This window comes from Musca autumnalis, unplaced genomic scaffold, assembly GCF_047663935.1.
Source record: "Musca autumnalis isolate F117 unplaced genomic scaffold, ASM4766393v1 scaffold_2, whole genome shotgun sequence".
In the NCBI taxonomy this organism is placed as follows: domain Eukaryota; kingdom Metazoa; phylum Arthropoda; class Insecta; order Diptera; family Muscidae; genus Musca; species Musca autumnalis.
In genome coordinates this window covers 154,075,433-154,102,145 of record NW_027411755.1, presented here as the reverse complement: position 1 = coordinate 154,102,145, position 26,713 = coordinate 154,075,433, and the positions used below count along the sequence as shown (strand labels likewise).

Genomic DNA, 26,713 nt, shown 5'->3' with positions numbered 1-26,713 from the left:
TTCCTACCGATGCCCTCTTCAATGCCAGTTTTTTGTCGAGTCCGAGTCCCCAACAAACCAAATATACGTATACCGACAAACATGGACGATCACACTGTCAAGCAAGCGATATTTGAGATAATCTGTCATTCAAAACTGGCAATATGTACCCAGCTTTACCTTGCTGCATTACTGCAAACTCGATAACCATAGGGAAAACTATCATCTTCTGAAAGCTGTTTTTATAGCGGCATTTAAGTGAGATTGGGTTAGATTTATTGCTGTGGGTTGTATATTTTATGTTGTTAGTCTCAACGACAAAACTATCAGCGAAAAAATCGCACTAAACGCTAACCAAACCTAGTTTTGAACCACGTTGACAATTTATGACGATTTTTAAAATGTTGTTGACGATTTTCAACCAAAAACTGTCGGCAACGCTGGTTCTATCCTCTAAGAAACGTAGATGCTATATTAGAGCCTAATGAATTGGAAAATACGAGGGGAACTAGAAAATTTTTTGGCCTTACAATGGAAACGCAATTTTTTACCATCAAATATAGTTTTATTGTTATCTTAAGTAGTCTCCAGCATGATTTATACACTTTTTCATGCGCTTAGACCAACTGTCGAAGCACTTTTTACACTCCGATTGAGACACTAGCAAAATATGGGTTTTGATCGCTTTTACAGCATTTGCATACCATAGTTCCATGATTCGTCACCTGGATCCATCTTAAAAACGTTCTTTGAATCACAGCGATCGTATTTCTTCGAAATTTCTTGCTCCGATCATTACGGGATCCAACGAGAAAAACCCCATTTTTGCCGCCATGTGATCATGCAATATCAAATATTGGTTGGTGGAATAAATGGCGAAGGTTGCCTCTATCTTACTGCATTTAACATGGCCATTTTGCATTTTCCATTCACGCACGGTTTTTTTCTGGCACAACGGCTGTTTTTGGACGAACCTCACGACCTTCGTTTTTTAGCGAGTGCCAGCCACGATTGAGTTCTTTAAACCAGTTTTTAATACTGCTGTAGGATGCTCCTTTAGCATACAAAGATTAAATTTGATCGATGCAGTCTTGCCGTTATTATCCATGTCGAAGTTGTGAAAAATAATTGGACGAAGCTGTTCACAAGTAAATTGCATTGATATTGATATTTTTTGCAAAACATCTCAAAGTGTCAATATTTGCGAAATAATTTGGCAAATATGGCTAAAACGTAAAAAATACCAAAAAGTGGACCGTCATGGCCCTTTTTTGTACCAATCTCTATACGTAGTCCAAAGTTTTATCTTTAACAAAAAGGCCTGGGTCTGAGAACCCAAAATCAGCCTTATGCTAAAAATGTGCCTCATTGAGATAATGGTTCGATGTTTAGACGAAATCCGTTTCCGACAATTTGGAGTCGAGTTACCCCTGTACGTCCGAATGTATCATGGATGTGATCCAAACACAAACTTCAAAAAAAAATGTTCATAAATGTGAAGATTAATGATGCGTCACGGAATGTTTGAAATTCTTTTGCAGCAGATTGTCATCAAGCCCCTATTACGGCAATACAAAACTTGGCAGCGTATCGTTTCGAGGATGGTTTTGATCGTCTTTTTTCCTTTTCATGGAGAAACCCGTGCGGTGACCATCTAAAATTACGGGTTGGCACCATAACTATCGAAAGGAATGACTCTCAAAAATAAATTTAATTCCAAGATGGACTATGTCGGTCCATCCCTTCAGGTCCCTTCTCCAAAACATCACGATTTTAGCGCTTTAATCCAGTTAAGACCACTTTTCGGATCGTGCTGGAATAGCGAATAGTCGTTCCGAACATTACTGCAACATCATATACATATATGTTCTAGCTCGAATTTCCCAATATTTAGTACAACTCCTTTGTACACCTCTCGCACTAAAGTTTTTAGTAGTCTTTGTGGTGTTCGTTACAGCACTATGATTCCATTGTCCATACTTTTTTCGATATTGGCCCGAATGTCCAAAAACTTCAACCCTCAGAATAGTGTTGTTTTGCATGTTTGTGTTAATTAGGTAAGTCAGTGGAAAAATTATGCGCACATTTTATGATACCTACCCAACGCCTACAAATTTAAGCTCAAAACTTTTAATACTTACTTTTTCAAGTACGAAAATTCTATTTATTTTTAAAATTAGAGACTTCTTCATTTAGGCCCACATTTAGGTCCACCACTCCTGTTATTAATAACACTATGTCACAGTAGCCAATAAGAGCCGTACCTAAAATTCTTAAAACAAGGGACGAAAAGGGCTTTGAAGGAAGCGAGCTAGAAGGTCGAAATGCTCTACGAAAATAATCCTCATTCGATTTGACTAAAGACATGTCCTTCGGGATTCTTAATATACTCACCTAGGACTTTCATCCCCAAAAGGAATTATCTTTGCCCCAAAATTTCGGTTCACAGTATATAAATAAAGATCTAATAACAATCATCATAAAAAGAAGAAAAGTATATAAGGGCAAACATTGAGGAAAAATAACGATGAACTATACCGTCAAGACATAGATTGGATTCCTCAAGGCCTAATAAAAGTCTTATGACGGAGTTAGAATCCACCGGAAAATCATGGAGCAAAATAAAAGCAATAGCAACTGACAGATCGTAGTAAAAGAGTAAAGTGGAAAAGAAGAAGAAGAAAAAGACTCCCGTTATTGTTTTTTACAGTCCTAGGCAAATCTGACGGATTATTTTCATATCCTCGGCACCCCTATAAGTATATATGTATATTCTGATCAGCATCAAAATCTAAGTCGATATAATGGCTGAAATTGGGTATTTAGTCTTCGCTGGGGTATAAAATTTTCCACCTGACATTTTTCGGTATAGGTCCATCTCTTCATATAGCCCCCATAGAACGGTACATACCGATGTTCGGTATTTTGAAGGTTGTGCCCTCAATATACCACCGAAATGGGTAAAATTTGGTACGTAGACTTCGTTAGGTGTATACAACTTTCCAACCGAAATTTGTAGGTATAGGTCCGCGTCTTTATATAGCTCCCATAGAACCGTACCTCCCGATTTTCGGTATTTTGAAGGTTTTATCCTCAATATACCACAAAAATGGCTGACATTTGGTATTCAGTCTTCGCTGTGAGTATAAAAACTTTCCATCTGAAATTTTTCGGCATAGGTCCACCTCTTCATTTAGCCCACATAAAACGGTATCTTCCGATTTTCGGTATATTGAACGTTGTGGCCTCAACATCCCACCAAAATGGCTGAAATTTGGTACTTGCTCTTCGTTGGCGGTATATAACTTTACACCTGACATTTGTCGGTATAGGTTCACCTCTTCATATAGCCCCCATACAAAGGTACCTTCCGATATTCGGTATGTTGAAAGTTGTGGCCTCAACATCCCACCAAAATGTCTGAAATTTGGTACTTAGTCTTCGTTGGCGGTATATAACTTTCCACCTGACATTTGTCGGTATAGGTTCACCTCTTCATATAGCCCCCATACAAAGGTACCTTCCGATATTCGGTATGTTGAAAGTTGTGGCCTCAACATCCCACCAAAATGGTTGAAATTTGGTATTTAGTCTTCGCTTTGCGTATAAAAACTGTCCACCAGAAATTTGTCGGTATAGGTTCACATCTTCATGTATCCCCCATTGAACGGTACCTTCCGATTTTCGGTATATTGAAAGTTGTGTCTGAGATTTGGTAATTAGTCTTCGTTCGGGGTATACAAATTTCCCCAGCAGCACTCACGGATTTTCGATATGTTAAAAGTTTTAACCAGTGGTACAAAACATGAATCGAGAAAAGAATTGTTATTCTTAAAAAAAACAGGCCAGTAGGGTCGAGTAAGAATATCTGCTGAATTGTAGTTTTTCGACGACCAATATCCACCTTACATCATTTATCCAGTTTATTGTTTTTCTAAAATACACGAATTTCGGGTTACATATGGACGTGCCAGTTATTAGATCACAGCATTTCACTGAATTCATTCAAATAATTCACAATATTTTGAGTCAAAATAAGAATTCTAATAATCCTGGTTGCTTTGTGCCATTCTTAAGATCTCGAAATATCCTTCGCTCCTAATTTCAATAGGTAAACAATAAAAGTATTGAAAATAATTTAAAACACCATTATAAAATATAAGGACACAATAAATTTATTTATACACGCAGACACACAACATAACTCGCAACACTTTAATTTCAAAAAAACCCAGATCCTTAAATCCTTTGCAAAATATATCTAAAAATATATCTATTCGAACAATACATAGCTGCTGTATTGTGTTTCTTTTCCAAACATATTTTTATCTCTCTCTATATAGTATAATATTTCAAATAATTGTTTAAATAACCAAACTAAAATTGACGTTAGTTTTGTTTTTTGTTTATGGCATGTTTAAAATAAATAACTTTACTCTGAATATTTTTAATACATACTAATTTTCTATACAATTAACAACACTCTTTGCTTAGATTTGAATAATTAATTAATATTTGTTAATATATAAATATTATATATATTTATGAAAAATATATGTGTATAAAAATCTAAAAAATTTTGTTTCATGTGTTTAGAGCCAAAAAACTTTTTTGTACATTTTGTTTAAAATTTAATTTGAAGCCAAAGTTTGCTACCAAACAAAATACATATTTCATACATACCATCCATCTCCCTATTAAATAAATCATGGGTGTGATGATTTACCAGGATACCTACACCACTGCAAGGGTAAAATATTAAAGGATGGGATTAAACGTAATGTAAAATATGGGAACTTGGGTTTTACAACTAATTATTAGTTTATTTGAACTATTCACTGAGAGAGACCACTGAGCTAGATCAACGAACAAGTAAGAAGTACGTTAAGTTCGACCGGGCCGAACTTTTTAGACCCTCCCCCACGAATTTGAGGTAAATAGGAACAGTTAGCTTCTTTTCGTTTATGAAAGTACTATGGTTTGTAACTTCAACGAGGACTAAACACCAAATGTCAGTCATTTCGGTTGAATATTGAGGCCAGAAACTTCAAAATACCGAAAATCGGGACATACCGTTCTATGGGGGGTACATGAAGACGTAGACCATTCCGATAAATTTCAAGTGGAAAGTCTTATACCCCCAACGAAGACTAAATAACAAATTTGTGCAATTTCGGTGGGATATTGAGACAACAACTTTCAAAACACCGAAAATGAGGAGGTACCGTTCTATGGGGGCTATATGAGGACGTGAATCTATACCAACAAATTTCAGGTGGAAAGTTTTATACCCCCAACGAAGACCAACTATCAAATTTCAGAAATATAGGTGGGGTATTTAGGCCATCACCTTTAAAATACCGAATATCGGAAGCTACAGTTCTGTGGGAGCTATATAAAGACATGGACCTATACCAGCAAAATTCAGGTGAAAAGTTGTATACCCCTAACGAAAACTTAATACCAAATTTTAGATATTTCGGTGGGCCACAACCTTCAAAACACCGAAAATCAGGAGGTAACGTTTTATGGGGGCTATATGCAGGCGTACAGGCGACAAATCTCAGGCGGAAAGTTTTGTACCCCCAACGAAGACTAAATACCAAATTTCAGACATATATGTATGTGGGATATTGAGGCAACAACCTTCAAAATACCAATATTGGGGCTATACGAAGGTTTGAACCGCTACATACAAATTTCGTTGGGCATTTTTGTACCCCCCAACGAAGACTAAATATAAAATTTCTGCAATTTCGATGGGATATTCAGAGCACAACCTAAAAAATACCGAAAATCGGGAGGTACCATTCTATTATGGTTATATGAAGAAGTGGGCCTATACCTCTAAATTTCAGGTGGAAAGTGTTGTATCCCCAACGAAGACTTACTACCAAATTTCAGATATCTCGGTGTAATAATGAGGCCACAACCTTTAAAATACCAAAAATCGGGAGGTGCAGTTCTTTGGAATCTATGTATATGAAGACATGGACCTATACCAGCAAATTTCAGGTGAAAAGTTGTGTACCCCAACGAAGACTAAATACGAAATTTAAGGCATTTCGGTGGGGTATTGAGACCAAAACCTTCAAAATACGGAAATCGGGAGGTACCGCTCTATGGTGGTTATATGAAGAAGTGGGCCTATACCTACAAATTTCAGGTGGAAAGTTTTGTACCCCCAACAAAAACTTACTACCAATTTTCAATCATTTCGGTGGGGGTTTAAGGCCACAACCTTTAAAATACGGAAAATCGGGAGGTACCGCTCTATGGGGGCTATATGAAGGTGTGGACCTATAACAGCGCTTTTCAGGTGGAAAGTTTTATACGCCCCACGAAGACTTAATACCTAATTTCAGCCATTTCGGTGGGATATTGAGACCAAAACCTTCAAACTACTGAATATCGGAAGATAACGTTCTATGGGGGCAATATGAGGACGTGGACTTATACCGACAAATTTGAGGAGGGACGCTTTATACCGCCAACGAAGACTTAATACAAAACTTCAGCAATTTCGGTGGGATATTGAGGCCCCAACCTTCAAAATACCGAAAATCGGATGTATAGCTCTATGGGGGCTATATGACGACGTGGACCTATACCGACAAATTTCCGGTGGAAAGTTTTATACGCCCGACGATGACTAAATACCAAATTTCAGCCATTTCGGTGGGATATTGAGGACACAACCTTCAAAATACGGAAAATCGGGAGGTACCGCTCTATGCGGGAGGTACCGCTCTATGCGGGCTATATGAAGATGTGGACCTATACCAGCAAATTTCAGGTGAAAAGTTTTATACGCACTACAAAGACTAAACACCTAATTTCAGCCATTTCGATGGGCTTTTGAGACCAAAACCTTCGAACTACCGAATATCTGAAGGTACCGTTCTATGGGGGGCAATATGAGGATGTGGACTTATACCGACAAAAGGGAAGTTTTATACCCCCAACGAAGATTTAATACAAAACTTCAGAAATTTCGGTGGGATATTGAGGTCACAACCTTCAAAATACCAAAATTCGGAGGTACCGCTCTATGGGGCTATATGAAGACGTGGACCTATACCGACAAATTCCACGTGGAAAATTTAATGCCCCCAACAAAGACTAAATGCCACATTTAAGCCGAAAATCGGAAGGTACCGTTCCATGGGGGGCAATATGAGGACGTGGACTTATACCGACAAATTTGAGGAGGGACGTTTTATACCCCCAACGAAGATTTAATACAAAACTTCAGCCATTTGGGTGGGATATTGAGGTCACAACCTTCAAAATACCAAAAATCTGAGGTACCGCTCTATGACGGCTATATGACGACGTGGACCTATACCGACAAATTTCCAGTGAAAAGTTTTATACGCCCAACGATGACTAAATACCTCATTTCAGCCATTTATTCTGCTCATTAGATAGTTCAGTCTCTATTGGTCTGCGGTATTAAAACAGAACATATATTTGTAGTGGTGTAGGTTAAAAGGTATTCATCTCCATTCGACTTTAGATACTTTTAATTGCTTACAAAACTAAAAAAAATATCAGTGTTATTTTACGTTTATTTAACTAAAACCTAACTACTTTTGTGTCATTTTATTTTGTTTCATTAAAAAACCAACAACAACAATAATAACCCCAAACTAAACTAAACAACCCCACAACAACACAATCTAAAAAACAACAACAACAACAAATTAACTTCATCAAACAAATTGCAAAAAAATAAAATTATACAGCAGTGTGGTACCCTCAACTTATGAAGTCTTTCGAATGTTTTAATTACAAATAATCAGAAACCAACAACCAATTAGACAACAAGAACGACAACAACAACAACAATGACATTATAACAAGCGACCAGTACTAGAACAGAACAATATATATAAATTATTTAAAATGTACTAAATTCTAAGTTTTAAAAATAAAATAAATTAAAAAAATTGTAAAATAAATAAAAGAACAAAAAAAACAAAAATAATTTGCATGAATTTTTAAATGTGGAAGAAATAAATTCTACTCCTACCCCTCTATTCACTGGATATGTAAAAACTGAAAATGTTCAAAATTGAGTATACAATTATTTTTTTCTATATGTTAAGAACTTAGTCCGATGTTCTTTCGTAATACAAACAAATAACAACAATATTTTGGGTAAGTTGTTTTAATAGTTGTTAAATATTTTTACCTTTCCGACCTTTCTTTCACAATATTTTTTTAAACACAATCCATTGCTTAGTTTAACTATGTATATTGTAAAATCATGTTTATTTTTTTTTTTCTAGTTAATTTTCCAGACTAGTTCCGTAGTGATTCATCGCTTTGCAGTTATGTGCATTCGACGGGAGTAGAATAGTAATTTTCCGTACCTTTTTAAAGAGCCTCTGTTTTCACTGCTATTTCGATCTCCATGTTTCAATATACCTATGTACCTTATTTTAGTTTCAATTTCCATTGTCGATTTGACCTTCCCCTCCATCACGAGAACCTGTATGCAAAAGACAGTTTAGCATAAAAACCCTGCAAAATTTGGGAGTCACATGCCCGAAAAATCCATTACAAAATAAGGAGTTATAGATTTAAAATATTACCAGACAATACCCTCTATTTTCTCATTATTAAGAAATGACTATGGTGGTACCGGCTATAAAACCGGGAGTTGCCGTAGAATAATTACTACTTCGTGTAACATGACCTTATAAAAATAATGGGTTAGTAGGAGTTTACCTATACCGACAATTTCAGGCGGAAAATTTTGTACCCCCAACGAAGACTAACTACCAAATTTTAGGCATTCCGCTGAGAGAAGCCACAACTGTCATACGAAGACCTGAAACTATACCGACAAATTTCAGGTTAAATGTTGTATACCCCCAACGACGAAAATGGTTCAGCAATTTCGGTGGACTAAATAAGAAATTCCAGTCATTTCCTTTGGATATTGATGCCACAAAAAATCGGGAGGTACCGTTCTATGCAGGCTATATGAAAACTTTGACCTATACCGACAAATTTCAGATGGAAAGATTTGTAACCCCAACGAAGACTAAACACTAAATTTCAGCCATTTCGGTGGAATATTGAAGCAATAACCTTCAACATCCTTTAAATTGGGAGAAACCGATCTATGGGCGCTATATGAAGGCGTGGCTCATAATGGCACATTTCAGGTGGACATTTTAATAACCCCAACGAAGACTAAATAGAAAATTGCATCCAATTAGGGGTATATTATATTCCATAATGGAAAATTTCAGGTGGAAATTTTTATAACCCCAAAGACATTTCAATTGGATTTTGAGGCCACAACCTTCAAACTATCGAAAATCGGGTGGTACCCTTCTATTGGGGCTACATAAAGACGTGGACCTATACCGACAATTTTCAGGTGAAAAATTTTCAGCCATTTCGGGGGATATAGAGGCCACAACCTTAAAAGTTTCGGAAATCGGAAGGTATCGTTTTATGGGCGCTATATGAAAGCGTGGACGTATACTAAAAAATTTAAGGTGAAATTTTTATCTCCCCACCGAAGGCTAAATACGAAATTTCAGCCATTTCGATGCGATAATGAGGCCACTCATTAAAAACCCGAAAACCTATGAAGGCTATATGAAGACGTGGACCTATACCGACAAATTTCAAATGGAAAGATTTATACCACCAACGAAGACTAAGTACCAAATTTCAGCCATTTCTGTGGGATATTGAGGCCACAACCTTCAATATCCCGAAAATTGGGAGGTACCGTTCTATGGGGCCAATATAAAGGCGTGGACCTATACCAAAAAATTTCAGGTGGAAAGTTTTATATCCCCAACGAAGACTAAATACCAAATTTCATTCAGCTATTTCAGTGGTTTATTTAGACCACAACCTTCAGAATACCGAAAATCGGGAGATATTGTTCTATAAAGACGTGGACCTACGAAGACTAAGTACCAAATTTCAACCATTTCAAAATAATGAAAATCGGGAGGTAGCGTTCTATGAGGACTACATCAAAACGTGGACCGACATAGCCTATTTTCAATACCCAACATTCTAGGTGTAATAGAAACTTCTATATCAAATTATAAAGCTCTACCTTAAAAATTGGGAGCTGTATCTTGATTTCATCAGACGGACGGATGGACGCACAGACTGACATGCCTATTTCGACTTTGAATTTCATGCTGATAAAGAATATATATACTTTATAGGGTCTCCAACGAATATTTCGATGTGTTAAAAACTGAATGAAAAATTTAATTATACCCTCAATATTATGATGGAGGGTTTACAAATGAGACAGGACAGATGCGTGTTTTTTTTTTGCAGGTAGATGGGCTATAGCGGCATTTTAATTTTTTCTAACCACCGATTAGGAGACTTCATAGGTGCACTAGGGTTATGACTTTTTGACAATTTTTCTCAAAAATGATTTACTGTAGCAAGAATGAATGAACTTTTGTCTATTAATGACTAATAATAACGTTTATTCTATTTAAATATAAACAAGTAAAAAGTCGTTAAGTTCGGCCGGGCCAAACTTTTTATACCCTCCACAATAAAATAGTCTTAATTAAAATGGAATAATTGGGGTCCTTTCACAATTTAAGGTGGAACAACTTTTCGACAATGGATAGACTCCTACTGCCTCCCACTATTGCTTAAATTCACTGCGAACACAAATGTTAGGGCAGAGATAATTCCTTTTGGAGATGAAAACCCTTGGTGTGTGTATGTTAAAAACCCCGAAGGACAGATGCGCCGTGAGTCGAACTTCCGCGTTATGGCGTGATGAAGTTTTTGCAAGAGACCCTGTAAGCCATCATGAATTAGCATTATATCTTTGTTTGTTGGTTTTGTAGAGCACTTAAGCAACAGTGAACAAAGATACAACGCTAATTCCTGATGGCCCACAGGGTCTCAAACAAAAATTCAATCACGCCATAACGCGGAAGTGCGACTCACGGCGAATCTGTCCTTTGGGGTTCATAATATACTCACCAAGGCCTTTTTTCCCAAAGAGGAATTTTCCGTGTCCCAGACTTTCACCTCCATTTTGTTGCACAGTGTTATCTAATCTAATCTAAAAAAATGTGTTCAGCTAGATGAAAGGTACCACCTACGGGGCTATATCAAAGAGGCAACTTATCTTAAAATTTTTAAGCGGAAAAGTTTTATAGCTGCATGGAAATTCAAGAGTCAAATTGAGGGTAGTTTCATCAAAACAACGTAGACCCTCAAAAATGCAAATTCCCGAAAATCGGGGGGGGGGAGGAAATACCAAAACATGGACCTATATTGACGACGTTTCGTTGGAGATGTTTTACAGCCACTGAGAACTTCAAATGTCAAATTACATCTATTTCGGTTAAAAACTTTAGCTAAAATTCTCAAAATACCGAAAATTGGTTGGTACCGTTATATGGGGGCTATACCAAAACATGGACCTATGTTGACGATTTTAGGTGGAGATGTTTCATGACCACTGAAAGCCTCAAATGGCAAATTACAGCTAGTTTGGTTAAATATTGTAACTAAAATGCTCAAAATAGCGAAAATCGGGAGGTACGGTTATAAGGGGGCCATACCAAAACATGGACTTATGTTGACTATGTTTGGTGGAGATGTTTCGTGACCACTGAGAACCTCAAATGTCAATTTGCAGATAGTTCGGTTAAAAATTGTGGCTAAAATTCTCAAAATACCGAAAATCGGGAGGTACCGTAATATGGGGACTATACCAGAACATGGACCTATGTCCATATCCTTTGGGATATAAGTTTGTTGATCACTAGGAACCCCAAGCGCTAAATTATAGCTAATTCGGTCTGCAAATGTGGCGAAGAACGTCAAAATACCTCAAATCCGAAGGTACCGTTATATGGGGGCTATACCAAAGAGTGGACCGATATAGCCCATCTTCAAACTTGACCTGCCTATGGAAAAAAGACTCTCGGGTGCAAAATTTCAGCACTCTATCTCAATTATTGCGAACGCTAGAGTGATTACAACAGACGGACAGACGGACGGACAGACGGACATGGCTAGATCGTCTTAGAATTTTATCCTGATCAAGAATATATATACTTTATATGGTCGCAAATGATTAGTTCGATGTGTTACAAACGGAATGACAAACTTAATATACCCTCCATACTATGGTGGAGGGTATACAAATTAAGTTACAGTGTTTTGTTTATAAATGCAAACTAAAGTAAAAACAAGGAAATAATTTTTCTCTTACCCTCAATAAGTATTTTCATCTTCATAAAACGCTTGTCGTTTATCGCCATTTAATTTTGTCACCATTTTTAATTTAAATGCAAGCGCTTTATTGCAGTTATCCCATCATGAGGAAGAATATGCATATTGAGGCTAAGAGAAAAATTATATTCTAGTTTTTAGTACATTTATAAATAAAACACTGTAGCTTAATTTTTAATTATTTTTTATTTTTTAGATTTTACTATTCCGAACTTCCGAACAACATCCTCCGAACTTCTCCTTCTCAACTTGCCCTTTCCACATTCTACGAACCCCATAATCAAATTACAGACAATTCAGGCCGAAAATGTAGATCAAAACTTCAAGTACCTATATATGGGAGCTATACCAAAACCTGGACCTATGTATGGTTGGGAAGTTTCCGTACCATTGGAAACTCCAAATGCCATGTTACAACCAATTTGGACTAAAAATGAAGATAAAATCCTAAAAGTACATGAAATCGGGTAGTACAGCTATATGGGGACTATGGGAATAAGTGGACCCATTTTGGTTTTGGTTTCATATTCATGTATTGTCATCCAAATCTAAAAGTCGCTTCAGTCGTTGCACAGAAATTCGACGTCAAAGTTCAACTTTTAAATTATTTAATATTTTGTATCAAAATATGAGTGTTTTCGTTTTTATACCCTCGGCTTTTAGGCGAAAAAGGGTATATACAGGTACACCTTCATACGACCAAAAATGTGCCTCATCGAAATAATGAGTTTAGACTCCAAATAGGTTTGGAGTAAATCCGTTTCAGACAATTTGGAGTCGATCTCGCAATGTCCGTCAGTCTTAAATTTTAAATTTGGCCCTCGTAATATTTTGTCCAAACTTAGATCAAGTTCGGAGGTGGGCCATTTCGGTCTACTCCCTCGGGTACGTCCGCCATAAAAGTTTAATTTTTTTCGCAAAAAGTTTGCGCACGATGACACTCGATAACAAGGTCTATCGCACAATTTTTTTCGATGGCAAGTCCATACTTCCTGGGATAATGGACCAAAAGCTATAAAAAAAAGGCACTAACTAAACTAAGTAGTACGTTGAGTAACCCTCGAAGGGAGAAAGCGATTTGGTCCATAAGTTCCATATCGTATTATTTCTTACATACTCGGATTACGTCCGAATATTGACTACATCGGACCACTCTTTCGGGTTTATCCCACACAAAGTTGGGAAAGAATGCAGTTTTAGGACTAGCCTGGGATCGTTTTTAAATTTTTGGCAACACGTTGTGTATGCGGCCCTAGTTACGACGGTACATTTTTTTCGGGGTAGTCAGGTGTAGAACTGCCGAATTAGAGTTGCTTCACATATAAATCCCGCCGATTAATAGCTTTACTCCAGTTTATAGGTCCATGACTAGACCCTCTTTTGCAAGGTCATAACTGAATGGTCTTAGGTGACTTCAATGCTCATCATGTATTATGACATTCGGTCCTAGGTAATGACCAGAGGTGTATTACGTTGGTTGAGCAAATTTCTAGTTCTACGCTTTGCATGGGCAATGAGGAGAGCAGAGCAGAGAATGTCATAGTTCGCCAGACATAATTATCGTGTAAATTGGTTTGATAAATCAGACCATCTCCCTATAATCGTCTCTGTTAGCAGAATTCCCGACTTCATCACCTCAGAACGCAGGATTTTCATCAATCATGGGCGGGCTAATTAGCCTAGTTTAAGAGAACTGTCCAACCCTCCTGAAGTTTGGGTAGCAGAAGGGATGTTCCAGGACATCATCACAATTGCAGCCACTATATACCTGCTGGTCGAATACCCCAAGTGAGACGAAATTTCACAGAAGAGGCGGCGGGACCAGCAAATGAATGTGATGAGCCACGTCGAACCAAATGTATAGTCGGAATTATTGAATTGTGGGCAACGGTTATGTTACTCTGGAACAATAAAAAGAAGGAATATAGGACCTCAGTCATGTTTGGCGACGCTACGCCGACGCTGATCTGAAGATGTGCGCAAATTATTTGAATCGACAATTTGTCGATCACCACGGGAGTGCCAGGGCAAAGAACAGAGTACTGTGTCGTATTAGATCTCTTCCTGCCGAAGATCCACAACAATGAATAATGGATGATGTAGCAAAATCTACTAGGAACGCTAAATCATCCAAAGCCAAAGGAATTCGGAAACATAGAGTGTAACGGGGATTTCCCCATTGGGGGATGATATCTCCGTATATCTACCTTTCCTATATTTCACCCAATATAGATGGTTACGTATACAGATGATTGTACGTTCATAGCGTCAGGTGCCATTCCTAATGCAATTTGTTAAAGGCCGAACTAGCATTTGCTCAATTTTACTTAGTTTTTTTCGCCCTATACGCCGATGAGCACATAAAGTTAAATGCTCTGATCGATTGTAGCATAGTCCGATCATTAATTACCCCAAGATCCTAGGTGTAACATTCGACGGCATGTTCACAGCGTGCACGCATGCTATCGGTGACAGGCTGAGATATAGCAAAAAGGTCCTCGACTCCCTTGTCGACAGAAACCTTGTTGGCCATATATAACGCGATATGTCGATATGTGGTAAGCTAGGCGGAGCCAATGTGGTCCGCGACTAAATGAGTTTTCCTTTCAGACAGATAATTAAAAAAGGAAGTAAAAAATAGCTGTCAGCTTTATCGACAGAAGTATATCCTCAGCCTGTGACCCCTAATTTTAAAAATAAATAGCATTCTGGGACAAAGGAAGTTTTGGAAGCTTTCAGCGTAAATTTTTAGGTATTTTAGAGGTAGGTATCAGTAAATACAGTGGTCCTAATTATTCCACTGACAGACCCAATAAATACAACCTACACAGAATTAAATAAAAACATTGTAACAAAGTCTACTAAAAACTACATTGGGAAAGGTTTATCAGAGGTGACCCTAAATATGCACAGATTTCACTAGCAAATATATATATATATATAATAATTGTTCCACAAACATCCCAGACGGGACAAGAGAGACTTATCTCATATCAATGAGTGCTCCCCGATTCATATTAGCTCAATGATATGGTACCTACAGTTTACTGCCGAGTCCGAACGGCGTGTCTTTAGACACCACTTGCAGAGAAGGTTTACATGGCTGAAATACTCAGCAAATGTCGCCAACATTACTGACGGGTATTTTGCCACCGTTGTTGATGTTGCCTTGCCGGGGAATCGAACCCACGACCAGTTGTTAATGTTGCCTTGCCATGGAAACGGACACACGATGTGCAAGGCGGGTGTGAATACCATTGCACCACGGTGGAACCCAGCAAAAATATTAAACATTAATCTAATTTTGGAAGTCGTTCGTTTCGATATTTATCGTGCTAACCAGCCATTTTAGTTGGACACCGTAAGCTTTTTTAAAGATCTTGAATCAATATGACAAAAAGCATGGACTGAATGCTTACGAAAAAATTATACGTTTATAATCAGAATCTAAAGGATTACGTTCGATGAAAATTTCAAAATAATCCTATAACAGCCCTTAAACTGTACGTTTGAAAGATATATTAAGATGTGTAAGGAAGGTATCGACCAAATCGAATGTTCAATTCATAAGACATCGTGCTCATTTTAGTTGGTATATGCAGGATATTTTTGTGCTTTAGTGTGGCAGGTACCCGAAGGTCTGTAAGGTATATTGCAACATGTAAAGTTTGGACAAAATCAGCGACTCCCTTTTAGAGATATCGCCCACACAAACTGATACCCATTTGCGTGGCACGTCGTCTAATCTATGTCGAAGGCGCTTCCGTGACATCCTCGGCTACATCAGCAATATTCTCTGCAGAACGGATACTCCGGGGTCAGCCATGCCTGGCAGCATCTCGTGTTGTGCCAGTCTCTTCGAAGCGAGCGGCTAAACGTCTGCGACATAATTCACGTTGTGCCAAAGTCACCGACCGATTATTGGCCAAATAAATAGTCACCAATATTCCGCATTCTGGAGCACCAATATTCCGCGTTCTGGAGTAACATTGTTTATCAACGTGTATTTCGCATGTGTTTACTACACAAATGTCAAAATAGAACTGACATTAGGGGCCAATGGCAAAAATTATAGCATTTTCTGATAGGAGGATTACTTTTGCGCCACCTTGTATTAATAAATCCAAACTTTGACAAGTTCGACACATATTGTACGCTCCAGGAATGCGTAAAGAGGGTAAGATCTTCCCAATGCGTAGGAGGGTAAGAATGTGTAATGAGTGTAAGATCTTCCGAGGACCCACATCCGACTGCTAAGAGGATGTTGGAACGTCGGCCGGACAACCACTCGGTCCCTTTTGCTGAAGTGACTGCTCACCGGACAGTAGAAAGGATCCAACCGGGGATGACTACCGAAGTCATCCAAGGTTCGAAACCCCTAAATCCTAAAGTCCTAAATTGCCACGATGTGGAATCCAAGGACTTCCTCATCCAAAAAATTGAGGGCTATGGTGTACTGTGGGACGGCTGCAGGCTAGCCGCGGTTCCTGTTGACGAGATACCTCGTAGGATTGCAGCCACGACATGGGTGCCACCTCCGAATTCAGACTTGGCGGAGGTATTAAAGATGATCAGGAAGCAAAACATAGGACTTCTGACTGACAACTGCAGGCTGACATACTCCTTCATAAGTGGTGGAGGAACAGTGATGAAGTTCACGATGGACAATGAGAGTGCGAATTATATAAGGGACTGTGAGGGAGTCCTGTACTTCGGGTTAAGATTTAAATATAGTTCCCATTATTTATACGCTCCACCATAGTATTGAGGGTATATTAAGTTTGTTTTTCCTTTAGTAACATATTGAAATAATCATTTGCGACCCGATAAAGTATATATATTCTGAGCCGATCTATGCATATCCGTGCGTCCGTCAGTGGTTGTCATTCTAGCATCCACAACAATTATTTTAGGAGGCTGCAATTTTGGAAAAATGCGTCTTTTCTTTGCAGGAAGATCTAGTTCAAATTGGGGCTCCAAGTGGTCAGAAAATATATCCACCAACAATTGTCAACATAGGCCCATGTTTTTTATAGGCCCCATATAACGGTACCTCCCGATTTTCGGTATTTTGAGGATTTTAGCTTATTTTTTTTGGCCGAACTACCAGTAATTTAAGATTTGAGGTTAACTGTGGTCACAAAATATCTCCACCAGAATTGTCAACATAGGTCCACACTTTGGTATAGCTGTCAATTCCACGTTCAAAAAGTAGGTTACCATCTGCCTGATATCAAACACTCTTCTTTCAAGCATAATGTAGACTATAAACCTATTTTTATTATCGTACCCTTCATTCGCTACCCCCATTTGCCCATCCTCTACTGGCCACAACAAATCCAAAATATGCATTTAAATCACAGCTTGCAATACATCACCAAATGTTTTGTTATAAATCGTCTATTGGTGTTACTAAATAAAATATTTTAAAAATCTATCCCCAAAGCAAAATTAACAGCTTTTAGACCTAAATATACATATACTCGTTCGTACATTACGCATCCACACAATAAAGTAAGTAAATACATGTTTTCTTTTTTAGCCAACATTCTATCTGACTGTCTATCTATCTGCTTATCTGTATGTATGTAGTTCATCTGTCTTCTGTTCAAGTACATAGTTGCATAATAAATATTTTTGAATGTTAATTGCATGTCTGTTGCTACATATCCCCTAAAGTGTGTTCTTTATTCAGACATAAGTTATATAGTAAGAGTTTATAGCTCTTAACTGGCATTCGACATGCTTTGCACAACTGCATACTGTCTCAGCAATAGCAATTATTGGCTTCTCGAAAAAACACTTACAGCTCTAGGACAATGTACTGCACTTTCGAATACTCTCACACACACTCCAAGACACACACATGAACACACAATTCATACACCATACTCCACAAAATAACAGTGTTGTATTTATGATAAGAATTATGCAATGTATATATACATTGGGGTGTAATGAGAAATGTGAAGTGATGTAAAAAACAAGTAAGAATGGCGCTAAGCTCGGCCGGGATGTTTTGTACTTTTAGTGAGGACTAAATAGCAACATTCACTTATTCCGGTTGAATAATGTGGTTAAAACTAAAGGAAATTTGTGTAACTTAAACGAAGACTAAATTTCAGTCATTTCGGTTGAACAATGTGACTAAAACATTCAAAATACCGAAAATCGTGGGTTGACGTTCTATGGGGGCTGTATGAAGACGTGGACCTATACCAATAAATTTCAGGTGGAAAGTTTTATATCCCAAATGTAGACTAAATACCACATTTCAGTCACTTCGGTGGGATATTGAAGCCACAAACTTCAAAATATCGAAAATCGGGAGATATCGTTTAATGGGGGCTATACGAAGACGTGGTGCTATACGGACAAATTGCAGGTGGAAAGTTTTATACCCTCAACGAAGACTAAGTAATAAATTTCCACCGTTTCGGTGGCATATTAAGGGCAGAATCTTGAAAATACCGAAAATCGGGAGATATCGTTCTATGGGGGCTGTGTGAAGGCATGCACGTATACCAACAAATTTCAAGTGGAAAGTTGTATACCCCCAACGGAGACTAAATACTTAAACTAAGCCACTTCGGCGGGATATTGAGAATACAAACTTTGAAATACCGAAAATCGGGAGGTACAGTGCTATGGTGGCTATATGAAAGCTTGGACTCATACTAACAAATTTCTGGTGGGAAGTTTTATACCCCCTACGAAGACTTAATACCACATTTCAGTCGTTTCGGTGGGATATTGAGGCCACAACCATCCAAATACCGAAAATCGGGATGTACAGTTTTATGGCTATATGAAAGCGTGGACTCATTCCAACAAATTTCTGGTGAGAAGTTGTATACCCCCAACGGAGGCTACATACCAAATTTTAGTTGTTTTGGGGGGATATTGAGGGCACAACCTTGAAAATACCGAAAAACTGGAGGTACCATTCTATGGGGGCTATATGAAGACGTGGACCTATACCAACAAATTTCAGGTGGAAAATTTCATACCCCCACCGAAGGCTAAATCTCAAGTTTCAGCCATTTCAGTGGTATATTTAGGACACAACCTTTAAAATTCCGAAAATCCGGAGGTACCGGTCCAATGGGGCTATATGAAGACGTGAACCTATACGAACAAATTTTAGGTAGGAAGTTTTGTACCCCCAACGAAGACTAAGTACCAAATGTCGGCCGTTTCGGTGGCATATTGAGGGCACAACCTTGAAAATACCGACAATCGGGAGTTACCGTTCTGTGGGGGCTATATGAAGACGTGGACCTATATGGACACATTTCAGGTGGAAAATTTCATACCCCCACCGAAGGCTAAATATCAAGTTTCAGCCGTTTCAGTGGGATATTGAAGGAGGTACAGTTTCATGGGGCTATATGAAGCCGTGAACCTGTACGAACAAATTATAGGTGGGAAGTTTTGTACCCCCAACGAAGACTAAGTACCAAATTTCGGCCGTTTCAATGGCATATTGAGGGCACAACCTTGAAAATACCGAAAATCGGGAGGTACCGTTCTATGGGGGTAAGTAGTTTTTAGCGTGGACCTCAATGCTCTCCAGATAGGATTGAAAACACTCTCTCTCTCTCTCTCTCTCTCTCGTGATCAGCACTTCTCCTTAAGATACCACTGAACAGTCCTTTGCTTGTCTTGGCACGTCATCGTCAGTGACTTGTCTGAACATCCACATCTGCGCTTGTGACATTCCTATCGGTAAAGATTCAGTCCATCTTATAGATGCCTCCTGAATCGGCAAGTCCTTGTTATGTTGAATTTTGTAGAACACAATTTCTTCCTCGATTTGAAATTTGTTATTGGGCTGGCACATTTCCATTGCTCGATAATCGGATTCAGAGTCTTGCTTGTGACCCGTGACAGTCCTGTACTAATCCAGGAGTTCGAACCTCGGTTTAAACGACGGACAAATGTCCAGATTTGGGCAGCTGCTGGGGAATTAATATAGGACACGTCTTTTCGTGTCTGTTGAATTTCCTCCCCTGTCATGATGCCTAGCATTGAGGTGGCATCCAACGATTACACCTCAACTGCCAGCAGACAAAGTTGAATACAGCTTGGGCTATACATTGCCATGAGGACGATGCTTGTACCAACTCTAGTTCTAATCCTGGTTTCATAGAATTCTATTTCCCTGGTTTCCTTTCTGAGTTGATACAGCCATGTCCGCTTGTTGTAATCACTCTAGCGTTCGCACTAATTGAGCTAGAACGCTATATTTTCCACCCGAGCGTTGTTCTTTCCATAGACAGATCAAGTTCGAAAATGGGCTTTAACGGTCCACGCTTTGGTATAGCCTCCATATAACGGTACCTTCCGATTTTCGATATTTCGAAGATTTTAGTTACATTTTTGAACCAAACTACCTGTAATTTGACATTTGAGCTTCCAAGTGGTCACAAAACGTCTCCACAAAAAATTGTCGCCATAGGTCCATTGTTTTAATATAGCCCCCATATAACGGTACCTCCCGATTTACGGTATTTTGAGGATTTTAGCTTTATTTGTGGACCAAATTACCTATAATTTCACGTTAGAGGTTCCCACTGGTCACAAAATATATCCATCAACCATTGTCACCATAGGTCCATGTTTTGGTATAGCCCTCATATAACGGTTCCTCCCGATTTTCGGTATTTTGAGGATTTTAGCTACATTTGTGAACTAAACTACCTATAATTTCAGATTTGAGGTTTCCAGTAGTCACAAAACACCTCCCCTAAAAATAGTCACCACAGGTCCATGTTTTGGCATAGCCCCCATATAACGCTACCTCCCGATTTTCGGTATTTTGAGGATTTTAGCTACAAACTACCTGTAATTTCACACTTGAGGTTCCCAGTGGTCACAAATTATCTTCACCAATAATTGTCACCACAGGTCCATGTTTCGGTATAGCCCGCTTATAAGGGTACTTCCCGATTTTCGGAATTTTTAGAATTTTACCTACATTTTGAGAACAAACTAAGTGCACTTTCACATTTAAGGTTCCCAGTGGTCACAATACATGTCCACCAAAAATTTTCACCATAGGTCAATGTTTTGGTATGGTCCCCATATAACGGTACCTCCCGATTTTCAGTATTTTGAGGATTTTAGCTACATTTGTGGACCAAACTACCTATAATTTCACATTTCAGGTTCCCAGTAGTCACAAAACTCCTCTCTTAAAAATTGTTACCATAGGTCCATGTTTTGGCATAGCCCCCATATAACGCTACCTCCCGATTTTCGGTATTTTGAGGATTTTAGCTACAAACTACCTGTAATTTCACACTTGAGGTTCCCAGTGGTCACAAATTATCTTCACCAATAATTGTCACCACAGGTACAGGTTTAGATATAGCCCCCATATAACGGTACCTTCCGATTTTCGGTATTTTGAGGATTTTAGCTACATTTTTGAACCGAACTATCCGTAATTTGACGTTTAAGGTTCCCAGTGGTCACAAATCTTCTCCTTCTCCACCAACATAAATCCACCGCCATGTATAATGAAGACATTTTTGATACATTTTCTGACCTTATCTAGGTATTTGCGTATCCCTGCGTGAACTTAACGCTTTTTTACTTGTTTTTCACACACTTTTAATTATTTTTTTTTCACTTTCCGCGATAAACTCCGACCCGTCCGCACACATGAAAGGTCAAATTGTCAAACCAACTTAAAAAAATATTTTTCGTACATATGTTCTTCACTACACCCTAATGTATACACAACATCACTTGTTAGACATCTTAGAAAAACAATTTTATGAACTTTTCTGAAGGAATTGTTTGTTAACCTCAGACACTTGACATAAATACCGACTAACCCAAACAATGATGGTTTTTCTTGTTCTTCTCTTTCTCTTATTTTCCCCCACGTTTATGTCACTCCTTCGAATACACAATGGCCATGTGGACGGACAATAGCCTAAGTCGAACAATGGAATCATTTGATTGTATATCAAGTGATTCGGAAGAAGGACTGCTGGATGAAATCATAGTTGGCTGTAATTATCAAACCAAACACATGATGCAACGTCTCAAATATCAACAGCATCAACATCAAATGCTTCAGCAGCAGTATCAACATCAGCAGCAACATTCCGCCTCACAGCCAACCCTGGCCACAGGCTATTATCACAGTCAACCGTATTTGTGTCATAAATCATCATATGAGACCATAGACTCACCCATACATTATTGTGACAATGCGACACAATTGGAGGAGCATGGTAGTCCAGAACAGAACCAGGGGAAGTATGGTGGTAATAGTAGGACAGAAAAGGAGGCCCAGTTGCAGCAGCAGCAATATCCTGTTATGATACGTTGTAGCTCAACCACAGAAAGTGAATTGAATCTCAAGATGGCCAGCCACATGAGTGGTGGTAACTCAAATTCGACAAATAATCGTGGCAGCATTTGTTCCTCGGAAAGCACCACCAGTGTAACCGGTACCACAATTATGTCCCATGAAGATACCGATCAATCTTCAATTACCACCCAACTGGAAGTGTCGGATTATGAGACTCACACCTTGAAAGAGAATTTGAGTTTGAATAACTTAACTTCAACACATAATAATCAGTCGGGGGCATCTACTTCCTCTAATTCTCACAGTTTGGCCAATGCCATTGGAGCCTCATCCTCCTCGTCGGTGGCCATAGCAGCTGCAGCGGCCTTGGGGCCCTCATTTAATCACCAACTAACCGCCGATATGTGTAACTTCAAAAACTCCAAGAGTCGCCGTTTGGAATATTCTCTGAAATGTTTGAAATATGGCCGCAGCAACCCATCGCAAGATTCAGCCTTCGGTTCCCTTACCGACAATGATCTTTCAAGTGGATCCTCATTTCGTTTGAGCAGCTTTCAATCGATTTCCTCACCCATAGATGAGGGTGTGGAAGATGTCATTATTGCCACAACAACAGCGGGACTTGAAACCTGCTTAGAATTGGCCACAATACCCCGCAATATGGTGTCGCAGGATTCAGCCATATCATCGCCTTGTCGTGAATCTTCACCCAACAATTTTCTGCACATTGAAGATGGTTCCTGTTCGGGAGCATCTAGTTCTTCGGGTTCAACTGGCAACCTAAGGCCACAACATTTCCCCGTATCACTATCACCCAAAATTTTGGTTACAGCCACCACAAATTCAAGTAACTCCAGCTTAGCCTCGACAAGTGGTGGCCCAGCAGCCAATCAGCAGCAGCAACAACAACAATCACAAAATACCACACAACAACAGCAATTTGATCCTCCAAAAATATTGGTAAATGATCAAAATTCCATTTACACCACATCACCCTCCAAGAAGTCGGGCACCATTGAAGTATTCTCGCAGAAATATCGGGTCAGCTCTTTTGAGGATATGTCACCGGCCAAGAGAAGCAGTTCGGGTGATAAGCAACATTTGAAAAATGTCAACCGTTTGGCATTTCGTTCGTTGGAAGAGGAAAGGCGTATCGACAATGCCTTTATACCCATTACCGATCGGGTACATTCCGATAATCGGGTCAATGTACACAGTGAGAAATACAAGAAATTAACTCATGCCTCTTTTCGCATTAGCAAGACCTCATCGCAGGTCACCATGTATGATACATCGCCAGGACAAATGATAACCTCTTCACCGGGTTCGAGTACCATGTTGGCCCAATGTGGCCAATCGCTGGAGCTGCAAAGACCAGCCACGGTGGTGGGTTCCTCGTCCACTTCTCGCCAGACCATGTGGCGTGATAGTAAATTCTATCGCAAAAATCGCATTGCCAAATCTAATGATTCGCTACTGGAAACATCACCCAATCATTCGGCACGACTGTCACCCTCTTCCCTGAGAGACAATCACTATGACAGCTCTTCATCGTATGGCAGCCGCAGCCACAGTCGACAATCATTGAATCGTGGCGGTTCCATTAATGAAATTATGGGTTCCAATCACACCTTGGGCCCAGAGATAACAGTTACCACCAGTTTTTGCAATCAACCGAATGCATCGTCGCACAGCAATAATCGACGTTATTGCAGCTCCAAAAGTGAAGATCTTGGCGATTCCAATGATTATTTGCGTGTTATGGATGCTCGCAAATCCTATTCCGAAAGGCATTTGGTCACATTCGAAACCACTCTCAAACAGACAGCCATCAATAATACCATGCCACTGGATGGCAGTGATCCTTACTATCAATCGGAGGATGATTTAAGTTTCAAAGATGACAATAATGTGTACGCCGCATCAGGTGGTGGCGGAAAATATCAAAATCAAAATATCCCCCCACCACCACCGCCACAGCCACAAAGGCTGCGACAACACTATCAGCATGGCAGCAAATCGCATGTACCAACTCATAAATACAACAGCTATGATTACTATCACCAAGCCTCCTCAGCTGCAAAGCAGTCGTCTTCTTCTTCGTGCTCGGGCATTTCATCTCTACCCAAATCAGGAGGCAATAACACTGCTAAGCGTTCCCACCCAAATCAGCTAAGCTGGAGTTCATGCTCCATAAATCGCCTAAAAACGACCAATATTAAGACCACCTCGTTGGCAACGTTGCCCAACTGCCAATCTGCGAATTTAAGCGGTTCTTCGCCCAGAACTGCTACGGCCTACAATCTAAGTCCCCAACATCAGGGACAAACATCATCTGCAGTGCCATATCACTATCATCAACAGCGTTCACCTTCACCCATGATGGCCTCGACTTCGGCTTCCACCTCGCCCACACCATCGTCTTCGTCCACAAATACCAACACCAATTCCCATCACCACCACTTAGATACCACCAGTAAATCTCCCAAGAAGTCGTCGTCCTCCACTACACGTAATCCCGTTGTGTTCAAATCTCTAACCAACTCTTCTTCGTCCTCCATTAATACAAATGCCACCACAGCTGCTGCCACAGACACGAGCAGTGATAATGGTAGCCACAATTTAAGTTTTGGCCCCGATACATCATCATCGCCCGATGAATCGCCAACACATCGCTCCATCAGTGGCATTGAATTGGCGAAAATATTCTCCATGGATTCGAAAAGTGATTCGAACAATTGCAGTGAGGAGAAAACGCCACTGCTGGACAGTGTGGAAATGTCTCCCATAAGTCCCACAGGTCCAGAGGATGATGATGACGATGTTATTCCGCCATCAGGAGACACGGTTAACGGCGACAGTACTCTTCATGACACCAAATAAACAGAAGAAAAAACCCTAAAAAAATTAAATTGTGATAAAAAAATTATATTAAAACGAATGGAAAAAAATTGCATAAAATGTAATGCGAAGTTGAATAGCACGAAGTTGGAGCCTAAAGTTCTTTAGCATCAAACGAAGTTCTGTTAAGTAGTTGAGAAATTTTAATCCAAATTCCAATGGTAGTAGTTTAGGAAAACAAAACTCCAACTGTTTTGACTAGCCAAGCCAAACCAAAAGATAAATATTACAACAAAACAACTATGCTTTCAATCAATCTATGATTAAGGTTAGGATATTTTTAAAGGAAGAGGAAGATAAACAGAAAATAAGAGAAGTATACAAAGGGAAAATATATTGACTTTCAATTTCTAACCTGTTAAACACAACGTATTTTTACCGCAGTGCCGAATGACCGCTGATTGACTAAAGTTTGTGTTGACTGACAAAAGCCAATACCGACTGAATACATTCAGTGTTGACTGACAAAAGTTTGTGTTGACTGACAAAAGCCAATACTGACTGACAAAATTCAGTGCTGACTGACAACAGTCAGTGTTGATTGACAACAGTCGGTGTTGCCTGCCAACAGTCAGTGTTGACTGACAACAGTAATTTTTGACTCACAACAATCAGTGCTGACTGATAAAAAACAGTGCTGCCTGACAACATACAGCAGTCATTGCTGACTAACAAGAGTGAGCGCTGGCTGACTAAACTCAGTGCTGATTGACTGAAAAAAGTCAGTGCTGACTGACAAAAGTCTGTGGTTACTTCAAAAAGCCTACATTCATTCAGTGTTGATTGACAAAAGTTTGTGTTGACTGACAAAAGCCAATACTGACTGACAAAAGTCAGTGCTGACTGACGAAAGTCAGTGCTGATTGACGAAAGTCAGTGCTGATTGACAAAAGTCAGTGTTGACTCACAGCAGTCAGACTTGACTGACAACACCCAGTGCTGACTGACAACAGTCAGAGCTGACTGATAACAGTAAGTGTTGACTGACAACAGTTAGTTTTGACTCACAACAGTCAGTGCTGACTGATAAAAAAAACAGTGCTGCCTGACAACTTACAACAGTCATTGCTGACTAACAAGAGTGAGTGCTGGCTGACTAAACTCAGTGCTGACCGACAAAAGTCAGTGTTGACTGAAAAAGTCAGTCCTGACTGACAACAGTCAGTGTTGATTGGCAACAGCCAGTGTTGATTGACAACAGTCGGTGTTGCCTGACAACAGTCAGTGTTGACTGACAAC

The 26,713-nt window shown here is 39.3% G+C and overlaps 1 protein-coding gene across 24 annotated transcripts in view; it reads left to right on the top strand.

Annotated features, from left to right (window-relative positions):
- Slob (Slowpoke binding protein) overlaps window positions 1–25,763 on the top strand; it is a 531,959-nt gene extending 506,196 nt beyond the window's left edge. For 19 of the 24 annotated variants that reach the window (XM_073969636.1, XM_073969624.1, XM_073969623.1 and 16 more), the window contains one exon: window positions 22,189–25,763. In XM_073969636.1, coding sequence (XP_073825737.1) covers window positions 22,189–25,456 — 3,268 coding nt within the window. In that variant the 3' untranslated portion in view covers window positions 25,457–25,763. Of the gene's footprint in view, window positions 1–7,730; window positions 7,967–22,188 lie in introns of those variants that run through there. The other 5 variants (XM_073969640.1, XM_073969641.1, XM_073969643.1 and 2 more) reach the window with 1 other exon arrangement.
- Window positions 25,764–26,713: the final 950 nt, after the last annotated feature.